Source organism: Rutilus rutilus (genome assembly GCF_951802725.1).
Source record: "Rutilus rutilus genome assembly, chromosome: 5".
Taxonomy (NCBI): Eukaryota; Metazoa; Chordata; class Actinopteri; order Cypriniformes; family Leuciscidae; genus Rutilus; species Rutilus rutilus.
This window is the reverse complement of record NC_140213.1, coordinates 953,165-968,164: the sequence shown is the minus strand read 5'-3', so window position 1 is coordinate 968,164 and position 15,000 is coordinate 953,165. Positions and strand designations below refer to the sequence as shown.

Sequence of the window (15,000 nt, the reverse complement as noted above, 5' to 3'; positions counted from 1 at the left end):
CTTGCTCAGAGTAACTCATGCTGAATGACAGTGTGTTTATTTCTGTAGGGGATTTTTGAAAGCAACTAAAAAAAGCCATTAGTAACATGATTAATTTCCCATCAAATACTCAGTAATCTTGTACCTCTACAATCACAATAAATAGCTTGATTTAAAGTATGACAGAGAAGTAATTCATAAACTGCAGTTGAGGAACTTCCCCAACTTCACTCAAGCACAAACAAGCCAATGAAAACCAAATAAACCCGTGAATCAGCCTGTGTTCAAGGACCCTCAAGAGCACTCGCTCATTAGAGACTGCCGGATCATTTCATTTCTAAACGCAAGAGACTGAAATGGCTGCGGCGAGGACCCGCTTACAGACGGCTGCAGGTTTGTGCACACTGGCATCATTGTGGGCCATTTTGTATTGAGTTTAATGACTACCTGGCACAGCACTGGCATCTCTCTGGCGTGTTCGACGGCCATCATCACTATCCGGGGTGAAGCCCGTGGCCAGATGCAACGGATTAATTCTGAGCCGTGTTTCACTGTCACATCGGGAGCCAAACAGGCAGCCGTCAGCAGCCCTGCCCATTAGCCAGCGATCACATTATGCAGAGAACCATCACAATGGGCTGCAAAACAATTCATGAATTATCGCTTCGTAGCTTTGGAAAGTATCTCGAGTGAATTCATTTGGTTCCACTGAGAGGAGTCATTATTCTTTATTTAATGCCTCGCAAATGTGCATTCTGAACTTGTCCAATGTCAGAGAACGGGCTGTGTAATCTAAAATGCATTTTATAAAATCAGAACTGCTTTCATCTGGTATTAACATCATCCTCAGGCGATCCAATCACAGAATACGAATGCACAAATGCTACAAAACCTTTTGAGTGACGCACTTATGAAATCAGAGCCCTCAATTAAATCAGATCATTGCATGTTAAAGTCATGAAAGTGAAGTTGTGCTCGTCTCCTCTCCTCTATTGTGTCGTATATCGAGTGAAACGCTTCTGGAACAAGAACAAATGTGGGCGGGGCTTGATTGTCTGTGGGGAATTGATTGGATGGTTGTGGTTTGCTATTGGCTGATCTCATGTGAGTGACAGGTTGCCCCGCCCTCATCATCAGAGAAGAGAAGTCGCTGTTATTCTGATTCAAGATTATTTAAAGCAATAATTATATGCACCAATAAATCATTTAGAATAAACACTGCAATATTCTATTAAAAACAGGAATTCCCTTTTGTTATCATGGGGACTTTAATATTGCTTGTAAACAAAGCCTTGTTGACAGATGCGAACAAGCCATTCAGAAAGTTTGCTTGAGGATGTTCAACCTAACAAGCCAGCGCAGGAGTTATTAGCCTATTACCATTTATTTATTTATTTATTAACTGGGTGCAAAGGTTAATCTATAAAATCGATAATAGTCTATAACCGGCAACGAATTTCATTATCGATTAATCGCGAGTGCTGATCCGCCAGTCGCGTCACTTTACAGTGAATTACGCGTTTCAACGGACGCAGAACGAGCTGGTGTGGGAAAGTGTAGTCCAAAACATGAGAAAGCTTCATATTACGACTCATTTAACGCGACTAGCCCTGTCAGGTGCTTTGACCGTTGTGTGTGCTGTTTAAAGTGTTTGTTTCCCTTCCTATAACTTATATTTGACGGTTATATCATTACCTGTAATGTCAGAGTTTTTCCATCTTCAGGCTTCAGTGAACGAGCACCGGCGTGCGCATGCGCGTCAAACACACGGAGTGCGCGAGTCCGATTTAAAATTATACATTTAAAAAAAGTAATTGTACCTAATCCTATTATAAATAAAATAATAAAATACTGAAAATAAATGTAGCTTTGTTTCTCTGATCAATAGAAGACATAATCGATTACAGATTTATCAATGATCAAATTGATAATTAGTAGCAGATTCCAAGAATCTCTACAATCAGTGTGTCTACGATAGAGAAAACAATCAAAATAATTTTGTCTATGGAGAAGTTACACTTAAATGGATAGTTCAGCCCCGAAAAATGAAAAGTAGCCTATGTCATCATTTACTTTTTTGATCCTGACTTTCATTCATCTTCGAAACACACATGAAGATATGAACAGATTTACAGGCTTTTATTCATATATAGAGCTCATCAAATGGAAGCTCAAACTGCTTGGACAAAAATGATTAAACAATATAAAAAATATCTTCATTTGCGTTCCAAAGATAGCAACAACAAAAAAGCCTTTCATAAAGGTTTGGATCAACATGAGGGAATGAACCCGTGTTTTCACGGCACCCGTGGTACATTAAAAACCCCTTTATTTCTACAGAGTCTTGAATATGTGCTTCCAGTTATTGATTCCATCATTTGTGTGTAAAAAAGGCCTGGGATGCAGCAGTGCGTGCCAGATAAATCAGACGTGCGGATAAATGGTGAAAAAGGAATGGAAATCACACTTTAGTATATCAATTCACAAAAAGCACATATAGCCTGCTGAAATGTAGATCTGATTTCCCATGGGACTCTGGAGCGTGTCGAAGCGTGAGGTTCTGGAGTGGCTCGCCATCAGTGCGCTATTGTAAAGCTCGTCAAAAGAGGAGGTGCGCATTAAAAAGCCCAGCATGCAAAGCGCACACAGGGAACCATGGCAAGTTTTACAGCAAAGATATTCAGAACGCGCTCAGAAACACAACAGCTCCTTCTCATGCGCATATCACTGAAGTTTAGCCTCATGTTCATATAATACACACTCTCACCTGTCAATCATCTATACTCATTTCACAGCCCTTCATGTCTTATTCTGTGTGCCTTTCTTGGTTTCCTTTTTTCCTATATTAACAGGCTTCATTTCACTGTGAACAAGCAAGAATTGGATAAATAAACTTTGACTTTGATTTTGTGCGAGTCTCAGAACTCACACGACTCAGTACAGCCTTCAGGGACAGTTTATGTGGAGAAACGCCTTCAAATGCTGAAACTCTATCAGGCCTTATGAAGATATTATCAATCACACTAATTCATGTTATTACGGAGTGTAATTGCATTTCTCGCCCAGTCCGTTTTCTTCTTCATGATTATTTCTGTATTTATTTCCCGGATGTTGACACTCTATAAATGTGCAGCACTTTGGCTTCTTCTCTTTGTCTTTCAGCCCTTCCATCCCCATTAATCCCCCAGAATCCTCACGACCCCCGAACACACAAAGACGCCGGCGCTCGGCTCGTGTGTGTGTCGAGTGCGAACACGTCCCTGCAGATCTCACAGGTCTGGATGAGAAAGATAAAGCTGAGAACACAAGACCTCACGCTTCTGTTCTGACACAAAGAACAGTCTTCAGAAACATCACAGACCACGGCTCTCCACGGCTCTCGGACTCTGGGAAACTGCCGGTAATACTGTGAGTGGATTTACCCGAGACAGAAACTCTGTCTTTAGTTTTACACTGCAGAGTTATATCGGCAAAGTGGGATTGTTTAGATTCTCCAGTTGCATGTAATTTGTTGGTCTGATTTTCTCTCCTATTCTCTGCACCTGTTGTGCTCTTGTTGAGTTGTTTGTGCGAATCTAGCGGTTTGGCCTCCGGATAATCCGCCCACACGCGAGCGCCGGGATCACACAGACGGCACTGAAGAACGGAGGAAAGTGGAAGAGAGCAGTTCGACTTCACATCAATACTTGCACTCAGTTACATAAACACACACACGAGCATCTCGCTCGCACATACAGAGCTGAATCTATTTTCACACGCAGGAACTGGGATTTTGCATCCGTACCTGCACTGAAATGCATCTGAAACACTTTCCCAGTGCAGAAAACACTGGCCACCTGCAATTATTCCCTTCACCAGCGATTTAAAACAAAAAAACTTTGAAACATCGAAACAATGAAACAATTTTCACTCAGCAACTGCTAGTAAATTTCACACAAGTAATTACAAAGTAACACAATTAGTTAAAGCTGGCATTTCAAAGTTGAAAGACTGAAATAGTATTTTCTTGTAAAACAATCTCCAAAAATATTTTCCACAGTGAAATTCCCTTTTGATTGAGTGGTTATTGAAGCACATTTTTACATGTTTATGTGTTCTTTCTGAAGTAAAACCTCCTTTTTAGGTTACACTTTATTTTAAGGTGTCATTGTTACAGTGTAATTATATATTTAAGTGCAAATTAACAACATGTACTTACTATAGGGTTAGGGTTTAGTTGAGGGTTAGATGCATGTAATTATGCATCATTTACTGTTATTACTATAGTACAAGGACACTGTAAAATAAAGTGTTCCCCCTTTTTACTGATGAAGTGCGACTGAATGCGTAGTTCATCTACTCCGGTACTCAACAATTTACTGCTAGTAAATTTCACAATTAATTACAAAGTAACACATTGAGTTGAAGCTGACATTTCAAAGTAGAAAGACTGATATAGTATTTTCTTGTAAAACAATCACCAAAAATAATTTTTCATAGTGAACCCCTAAATCCCCTTTTGACTGGGCGGTTATTGAAGCACATTTTTAAACGTTCATGTCCTTTCATTTATTTCCTGCTGAAGGAAAACTCCCCAAAAACCTTTTTAGTTTACACTTTATCTGGTTACACTTTACTTTAAGGTGTCATTGTTACAGTGCAATTATATATTTTATTACTGAGTAATATTATTTAACAACATGTACTTACTATACGGTTAGTGTTTGGTTTAGGGTTAGTTGCATGCAATTATGCATAATTTACTGTTATTACTATAATAACTACATGTAACAGATGTAACAAGGACACTGTAAAATAAAGTGTTCCCCCTTTTCATTGATGAAGTGCAGAGTGCGACTGGCTGTGTGGTCCGGTACTCACCCTGGTACTCCTGTCCCGGGACGTATGCAGCGGGGCTCCCGTGGATCTGGAAGGTGAGCAGCACCTCTGCTCCCCCGTCGGCCCCTGAGGGCCCCTCCAGCTCTCCGTGATGATGAGTGCACAGGAAGAAGAAGGGGTTGAAGCGAGGATAGAAGCCGGCCGGAGCGCTTCCCAAATCCACGGCTCCGGCCGACACCAGCGCCAGCAGCAGGACGGCCTGAACCCTGAGCATCTCTGCTGCAGGAGCTCCAGGAGAGAGAGAGAGAGAGAGAGTGTGTGTGAGCGGGCAGGTGTGTGAGGGTCTCACAGGTGTGTGTGTGTGTGTCTGGTCTGTCCTCCCTTCACACACGGGGAGTTCAGAGGCTGGTGTTTTAGCCCCGCTCCGACACTTAAATAGCTCTCAACACTCCCTCCCTCCTTCTCTCTCTCCTCCCATCTCCCCTCCCTCTCTCTCTCTCATTCTCTGTCTCTCACTCTCTCTCGTACTCCCTCTCTTTCCCTCTCTCCTTCTCTCTCTCCCTCTCTTTCTCTCTACTTCTCTCTCTCACTCTCCCTCTCTCTCTCTCTCTCTCTCTCTCTCTCTCTCTCCCTCTCTCTCCCCCTCCCTCCCTCTCTCCTTCTCTCTCTCTCCCTCTCTCTCTCTCTACTTCTCTCTCTCACTCTCACTCTCCCTCTCTCTCTCTCTCTCTCTCTCTCCCTCTCTCTCCCCCTCCCTCCCTCTCTCTCTCCTTCTCTGTCTCTCACTCTCTCTCGTACTCCCTCTCTTTCCCTCTCTCCTCTCTCTCTCCCTCTCTTTCTCTCTACTTCTCTCTCTCACTCTCCCTCTCTCTCTCCCTCCTTCCCTCCCTCCCTCTCTCTCTCTCTCTCTCTCTCTCCCTCTCTCTCTCTACTTCTCTCTCTCACTCTCACTCTCCCTCTCCCTCCCTCTCTCTCTCTCTCTCTCTCTCTTTCTCTACTTCTCTCTCACACTCTCCCTCTCTCTCCCTCTCTCTCTATCTCTCTCTCCCTCTCCCTCTCTCTCTCTCTCCCTGTCTCTCTCCCTCTCTCCTCTCTCTCTCTCTCTCTCTCTCTCTCTCTCTCTCTCTCTCTCTCTCTCTCTCTCTCTCTCTCTCTCATACTCCATCAAAAAGCCTCTCGTGTGTTTCCTCCCTGCCTCGTTTCTGTCAATCATTCTAATATGTCTGTGTGTTAGTGATTTGTCTCTCTCTTTAGTGCTGTGTTTTGTCCAAGAAAGCCTGCCTTTGTCTTTTTCTTCTCATCTCCCTCCATCCCCCAAAGCGGATTCCCTGCTTTTCCACCCAAAGATCACACCTCCTCCTCCTCGTCTCTCCTCGCCTCCTCCTCGTCTCTGATAGGACCCTCTCAAGCTCCGGCGCCTCTTTGTGCTCAATTCACTCATTTTGTTTCTTTTTGTTTTGCATTCTCTCAGCTCTCTTTCTGTGTGTATATATCTCAATGTTTCCCTTAAAATCCGACCTTCTCATATTCCCGTCTCTGTCTCTTAAACACACCCACACAAACACAAACTCACACACTCACCCACACACCCACACACACACACACACACACACACACACTTCACACTTTCTCCATCTGTCTGCTCTTGTCTACGACTTTATATGATCCATCCAACTGAGACATTAAAGATGAAATCTCTGATCCATATTCAAGTGTTTTGATTCTGGAAATGACAACTGCCATTACTTCTAACATTCGTTATCAATTGTCATGCAAAGTTCACTATAAGCAACTAAAATGACAAGGAAAATGATGAACTCCCACTATTCCTGACTGAACACACCCAGACATCTGCTCAAGTTTAATATAGAGATGTTTCACCAAATTGTTTCATTGACTGTCAATTAACAAAGGAAAAACTTTGCACAACATTCTTCAGATTCATCCCATTCAGAAAGTCGAGAGCCGCTTGATCTGTGACAAACAGATTAAAGAATTCATGCATATCTATTGTTTCCCAACAAACGGGTGAACAGCCTGAAGTATGCAACAATATTTTAAATGTGTTTTTTCTTGGTTATGTGAACGTTAAATTAATATTCCATTTTATCATTCTTCAATCATTATGGGAACGTTACTTTTGAACGTTGTGAAAGAAGTAGAAACATTTAAAAAACATTAGACATAAAAGTTATGAACAAACATTCTTTCAATAATGTTACAGTTTTTCTCGATTGTTTACACACATTTTCTGGTACTTGAGACACAATGACCACAACATGTAACTCATTCACCAACCCCCTGAACCAATTCTGCTAAACTACAAGCACAATTCCTGCTTTACACTCACAGTTGCAGTTCTAAAACACACTTTTTTCAAAACACTACACACAATTCTCTGCTTTTGGCACAATTTTCATGCAGAAAATCTCTTGTTTTCACAAGGAACACACTGCCATTCAAATATGCACACTGACTCATCACATGGGCAAACACCCGTCACACAGTTTTACAATTAGCAATCAGAGCTTTAGCATAAAAGGGCAACAGGTCAGCTCTTCAATGGAGCAATGGATGCCAACATTGGATTTTTTTTTTTTTTTACTGTAACTGTATACAGTAAATTATTCTGTTGTTTTGTATGTAGACCACTGTATGTCCTACTTTGTGTTGGTTGGGATGTACACTGTGTACATTGTTTTTGTGGGAAAAATAAAATATATTTGTTACCGTGTATTTGTGTGTTCTGAGTATAAAAACAATATTCTCAAATATTTTACAACACACTTATGTACTGTCTGTAGTAAGTGAACACTGAACAAAAAAAAGGCCATGTCATTATGATGAATGGAGAAGAAGTGTTTTCCATTCATCATAGAATTACAGACCCATCTCTCTCCTACCATTCATTGCAAAAACACTTGAAAGAGCTGTTTTCAACCAAGTAACATCCTTCTTGTCTCTAAACAACCAGCTGGATGTCAACCAATCTGGCTTCAAGAAAGGGCATTCAACTGAGACTGCATTACTGTCGGTCACAGAAGCCCTACGGATTGCAAAAGCTGCTTCCAAATCTTCACTCCTCATTCTCCTTGATCTGTCTGCTGCCTTCGACACCGTGAACCATCAGATCCTTATGTCCAGCCTCTCATCACTGGGCATCACAGGAACTTCACTCCACTGGTTTGAATCCTATCTCACAGGTAGGTCCTTCAAAGTCGCATGGAGAGGCGAGGTATCCAGAGCACATCAACTGACCACAGGGGTTCCCCAGGGTTCAGTTCTCGGTCCCCTCCTCTTCTCCATCTACACTACATCACTGGGACACATCATACAGGCACATGGTTTCTCCTACCACTGCTATGCTGATGACACACAACTCTTCCTCTCATTTCGACCAGATGATCCCACAGTAGCTGCACGGGTCTCAAGCTGTCTGGCGGACATCTCGACATGGATGAAGGAACATCACCTGCAGCTCAACCTGGCAAAGACTGAGCTGCTCGTCCTCCCTGCCAATCCGTCTCTACAGCACGACTTCACCATCCAGCTTGATTCATCATCAATCACACCATCAAGGTCGGTCAGAAATCTGGGAGTAACGTTTGATGACCAGCTGACCTTCACAGATCACATTTCAAAGACAGCTCGATCATGCAGGTTTGCGCTGCACAACATCAGGAAGATCAGGCCTTTCCTAACTGAGCACGCAACACAACTCCTCGTCCAGGCCCTGGTCATTTCTAGGCTTGACTACTGCAATGCTCTTCTGGCCGGACTTCCAGCATGTGCAACCAAACCTCTTCAGATGATCCAGAATGCTGCAGCTCGTCTTGTCTTCAACGAGCCCAAGAGGGCCCACGTCACCCCTCTGTTAATCTCTCTGCACTGGCTACCTCTCACTGCTCGCATCAAGTTCAAGGCATTGACGCTTGCTTACAGATCTATCACAGGCTCAGCTCCCTCCTACCTTCACTCACTCCTACGAGCCTACATCCCCACCAGACGCCTACGATCAATCAACAAGCGACGTCTCGTGGTTCCATCACAGAAAGCCACAAGATCACTTTCCAGATCATTCTCATTCACAGTTCCATGCTGGTGGAACACTCTCCCCACCCTCATCCGGAATGCTGAATCCCTGACAACATTCAAAAAACAGCTGAAAACCCATCTCTTCCATGAGCACCTAAACTCATAAAAAAAAAAAAAAAAAAAAAAAAAAAACCTTTCCCTTACAGTTTTTCTCGATTGTTTACACACATTTTCTGGTACTTGAGACACAATGACCACAACATGTAACTCATTCACCAACCCCCTGAGCCAATTCTGCTAAACTACAAGCACAATTCCTGCTTTACACTCAAATTGCAGTTCTAAAACACACTTTTTTCAAAACACTACACACAATTCTCTGCTTTTGGCACAATTTTCATGCAGAAAATCTCTTGTTTTCTCAAGGAACACACTGCCATTCAAATATGCACACTGACTCATCACATGGGCAAACACCCGTCACACAGTTTTACAATTAGCAATCAGAGCTTTAGCATAAAAGGGCAACAGGTGAGCTCTTCAATGGAGCAATGGATGCCAACATTGGATTTTTTTTTTTATTACTGTAACTGTATACAGTAAATTCTTCTGTTGTTTTGTATGTAGACCACTGTATGTCCTACTTTGTGTTGGTTGGGATGTACACTGTGTACATTGTTTTTGTGGGAAAAATAAAATATATTCGTTACCGTGTATTTGTGTGTTCTGAGTATAAAAACAATATTCTCAGATATTTTACAACACACTTATGTATGTACTGTCTGTAGTAAGTGTAACACTGAACAAAAAAAGGCCTAAATCATTATGATGAATGGAGAAGAAGTGTTTTCCATTCATCATAGTGTTTTACAGTGAGCACATCAGTGTTCAACTGGTTCTTATAAATGTCTATTCATATGATGGTTTGTGTGTGTCATTTGAAAACAAAATACCATTTTGAGAAGAAATAACATTGTTTTGAATGTAAAGTTTCATTTTGCAGGAGAATTGAGGGGTTTTGCCCATTGTGTGTGTGTTTTTGGATTTGTGTGTAGAGTTCTGAGAATATGAGGCATGCTTTCAGAAAATGTGTGTAAACAATCGAGAAAAACTGTAAAATCCCACTTATCATGCTTATGCTACTCTGAATAATGCCTGAACTTCGTATTCTGAACACTTCTTGCGTTGTTGTTGTCTTTTGCCTCTTCATGATGACTCGCTTAATTTAGTCCTGATTTGTAAGTCGCTTTGGATAAAAGCGTCTGCTAAATGACTAAATGTAAATGTAAATGTAAATGTAAATAGTGTTTTACATTGAGCACATCAGTGTTCAACTGGTTCTTATAAATGTCTATTCATATGATGGTTTGTGTGTGTCATTTGAAAACAAAATACCATTTTGAGAGGAAATAACATTGTTTTGAATGTAAAGTTTCATTTTGCAGGAGAATTGAGGGGTTTTGCCCATTGTGTGTGTTTTTTTGGATTTGTGTGTAGAGTTCTGAGAAAATGAGGCATGCTTTCAGAAAATGTGTGTAAACAATCGAGAAAAACTGTAATAGAACGTTTGTTCAAAGTTATCTGAACATAACATTCTAAAGGGACGAGACTCTGGAAAGGCGGCCTCGATGGGACGAGACTTGGGAAGGGAGGTGTCGATGGGACGAGACTCTGTACGGGAGGCCTCGATGGGACGAGACTCTGGAAGGGAGGCCTCGATGGGACGAGACTTGGGAAGGGAGGCGTCGATGGGACGAGACTCTGGAAGGGAGGCCTCGATGGGACGAGACTCTGGAAGGGAGGCCTCGATGGGACGAGATTCTGGAAGGGAGGCCTCGATGGGACGAGACTCTGGAAGGGAGGCCTCGATGGGACGAGATTCTGGAAGGGAGGCCTCGATGGGACGAGACTCTGGAAGGGAGGCCTCGATGGGACGAGACTCTGGAAGGGAGGTGTCGATGGGACGAGACTCTGTAAGGGAGGCCTCGATGGGACGAGACTCTGGAAGGGAGGCCTCGATGGGACGAGACTTGGGAAGGGAGGCGTCGACGGGACGAGACTCGGGAAGGGAGGCCTTGACGGCACGAGACTCGGGAAAGGCTGCCTCGACGGGACGAGACTCTGGAAGGGATGCCTCCACGGGACGAGACTCAGGAAAGGCGGCCTCGATGGGACGAGACTCAGGAAAGGCGGCCTCGACGGGACGAGACTCGGGAAAGGCGGCCTCGATGGGACGAGACTCGGGAAGGGAGGCCTCGATGGGACGAGACTCTGGAAGGGAGGCCTCGACGGGACGAGATTTGGGAAGGGAGGCCTCGATGGGACGAGACTCAGGAAAGGAGGCCTCGACGGGACGAGACTCGGGAAGGGAGGCCTCGATGGGACGAGACTCAGGAAAGGCGGCCTCGACGGGACGAGACTCTGGAAGGGAGGCGTCGACGGCATGAGACTCGGGAAGGGATGCCTCAGCGGAACGAGACTCGGGAAGGGCCGCCTTGACGGGACGAGACTCAGGAAGGGCGGCCTCGATGGGACGAGACTCTGGAAGAGAGGCCTCGACGGGACGAGACTCTGAAAGGGCGGCCTCGACAGGACGAGATTCTGGAAGGGAGGCCTCGACGGGACGAGACTCTGAAAGGGCGGCCTCGACAGGACGAGACTCTGAAAGGGCGGCCTCGACGGGACAAGATTCTGGAAGGGAGGCCTCGATGGGACGAGACTCTGGAAGGGAGGCCTCGATGGGACGAGACTTGGGAAGGGAGACCTCGACGGGACGAGACTCTGGAAGGGATGGGACGAGACTCGGGAAGGGAGGCCATGACGGGACGAGACTCAGGAAGAGAGGCCTTGACAGGATGAGACTCGGGAAGGGCAGCCTCGACGGAACGAGACTCGGGAAGGGCGGCCTCGACAGGATGAGACTCTGGAAGAGAGGCCTCGACAGGATGAGACTCGGGAAGGGCAGCCTCGACGGAACGAGACTCGGGAAGGGCGGCCTCGACAGGACGAGACTCTGGAAGGGAGGCCTCGACGGGATGAGACTCGGGAAGGGAGGCCTCGACGGAACGAGACTCGGGAAGGGCAGCCTCGAAGGAACGAGACTCGGGAAGGGAGGCCTCGACGGAACGAGACTCTGGAAGGGAGGCCTCGACAGGACAAGACTCTGGAAGGGACGGGACGAGACTCGGGAAGGGAGGCCTCGATGGGATGAGACTCTGGAAGGGACGGGACGAGACTCTGGAAGGGAGGCCTCGACAGGACAAGACTCTGGAAGGGACGGGACGAGACTCGGGAAGGGAGGCCTCGATGGGATGAGACTCTGGAAGGGACGGGACGTGACTCTGGAAGGGAGGTCTCGACGGGACGAGACTCGGAAAGGGTGGCCATCTTGTGACGAAGAATCAGGTGTGCCCGCCATCCTGGCTGGAGACTCTTAGGGCTCAGGGATCAACAAGAACCGACAAAGACTAGGGAGAACACAGGGAATATATACATGGGACAGACAAAGGACCTTAAGAAGATAATTAACAACTCACAGCTGAACCAAATGAACTAATGATGACAGTGATGATGGAAACAAGGAGTGGCGGGAAAATTTACAAAATGAACACAGAAGGAGGTCCAAAAACAAACAGACATGTAACAAGAATAGAATAGAATAAAAAACACAAAAAGAATAGAATATAAACAGAAATAGAATAGAAACAGAACTAGAATAGAAACAGAAGTAGAATAGATTAGAATAGAAACAAACAGAAATAGAATAGAATAGAATAAAAAACAGAAATAGAATAGAAACAGAAGTATAATAGACTAGATGATGATTGACAGGACTGAATGATTAGGCTCCTCCCCAACCTACGTTTATGATTTTACCGTGACATTTCCAAACAGTATGTGGCTTAAATAACCAGATCCATAAAACTCCTGCTGAAGTGCTTTGCCTGATCGAATCTGTCTCGAATGCATTTCAGACGCATTCAAACCTGTTTTTTTTTTCTTTCAGGATCAGTTTTTTTATCCAATCAATGATAATGTATTAAACGACCGAATGTAAATCGACCCGATGTCGAGCACTTGCAAATCACTCTTAAAAAACTGGCAGCCCATTAAACTCTTAATATTCTGCCTGAAGGTCCACATTCACATTCAATGTCACCTCCTCAGCACTGCGAGCAGACGAGATTATGCCTGTCCTGTTTTATGGAGACAGCACTAATACATAATTACAGACTATTGTCATTATGACAGAGAGAAAAGGGAAACGTATAATCTGCATATTGTTTCCAGAAGGAGCCGCCGTCTGACCCTTGTGTGTCCAGGATCTGAATCAGGGCATTTAGAAGAGAGGAAATAAACGCCTGTCAGACGACAAACGATCAACAAGAGTTTGACTTTTCTGAGTATTTTCATCTACTGATCCATCCATATTAAATGACAGCATGTCATTCTCGTCTAATTGTTATGAAGTTTCTCTCAGCCGAAGACAGCACTATCGTTCTCCATTATGGAAACTAGGTCAGGGAGATCGAGATCTGGTCTTGGGAATGGAGAGGGGCGGTGGGGTGGACGAGGGCTTTGGGGCAGTAATTATTTTTATCTTCATTAAGTTCTACCTCAAGGTTGTAACAGAGCCTTTGACATCTGCAGTTTCAGTTCAATCCCTCAGCCCGAGTTCTGCTGCCATCGCTCTCTCTTCTGCTGCCAAACATCGTCTCAGTCAGGAGGAAAAGAGTTTGGAGGGAAACAGAGAGATATGATTGTCAAGGACGTGCAGTTACACACACACATAAACACACACACACACACACACACACATTCACACTCACACACACACGTCATGTATGCCCTTGGAGCCACAGACGGCAGGCATACATGCTTGTGAGTTGTTACGTTTACATTTACATTTAATCATTTAGCAGACGCTTTTGTCCAAAGTGACTTACAAATGAGGAAAACAATAGAAGCAGTTAAACCAACAATAGGGAAACAATATGCAAGTGCTGTGACGAGTCAGTTAGACTATCGCAGGACACTTAGCAAGGTTTTTTTAAATAGATATATAGAATAGTAAATGTTAGTATTAATGGTTCAAATGTTGAGGAAAAAGATGCGTCTTCATCAGTTTCTTTCAGTGGCTAAAGACTGCTCAGGTTGAGTTCAGCAGGTCATTCCTCCAGCAGGGAACGTGACAGCTACCATCGGATCATCTGGAGTGAGAGGTAGAGGTGTGTGTCATCAGTGTAGCAGTGATGGGAAAAGCCATGTTTCTGAATGACAGATCCCTGTGATGACATGTAGATGTAGAAGAGAAGCGGTCCCAGCACTGAGCCCTGAGGCACTCCAGTAGACAGATGATGGGTCTTAGGCTATACGTTCAGATTGTCAGTCCAAATCAGATTTTTGTGCAACTCCAACAGAATTAGCAAATGTGAACAGCAAAAAATCACATGAAATGCGATTTCAAGTTACATCCATATGTGGTTTGAAATCCTATTCAAATCGCATTTCTGGAAATCCGTTTGAGTCTGAACACTCTGATCGGATTTTGCGTGGTTTATGTGACTTTCTCATGCCACGTAAAACGCATACGTCAGACATTGTTATAGGAAATTTGTGGAAAGTCGCTGCTGAAACAATGCTGTGTTGTTGCAAATATAACGGAGACATGTTTTTGAAACCGGTGGAGACGACAGCGCGGGAAAAACCCGCTCATCCCAGCCTCCGGTTTTGCCGCGGCCTCAAAGGATGCATAGTCCAGAACGGTGGATACACATATCCATGTTGTAAAATGTAAATAAGACAACATCTCTATTGCAAACTCCTCCATGTTGCGGTTGTTGTTGTTTTTGCCGTATTCTTACCAACGCAACGCCATTGCCATAGAAACCAATGCAGATATTCCGGAAAACGAAAGAGTTACATGGACATACACATCGGATCTGAACAGTTGCGATACACAGTGTGGACAGTGTTTATTGGTTGAACACGACTCGTTCAAGTGTTTTAGTAATGAATATTGATCATAATCATACTAATTAATTAATTAACATGGTTCTGTCATTTAATTATGAAACTGAATTCAGTGTTAATGAATTGTTTACTGATATTACTGTGATTAGCAATTTGCAATGTAAAAACAAAATTAACCTGCAATACAAACTCAAA

The 15,000-nt window shown here is 44.0% G+C and overlaps 1 protein-coding gene across 2 annotated transcripts in view; it reads right to left on the bottom strand.

The window, feature by feature from the left end:
• Positions 1-5,194, bottom strand: part of reln (reelin) — a 157,290-nt gene extending 152,096 nt beyond the window's left edge. For both annotated transcript variants that reach the window (XM_084409692.1, XM_084409691.1), the window contains exon 1: positions 4,840-5,194. In XM_084409692.1, coding sequence (XP_084265818.1) covers positions 4,840-5,071 — 232 coding nt within the window. In that variant the 5' untranslated portion in view covers positions 5,072-5,194. The remainder of the gene's footprint in view (positions 1-4,839) is intronic.
• Between the last annotated feature and the right edge of the window lie 9,806 nt (positions 5,195-15,000).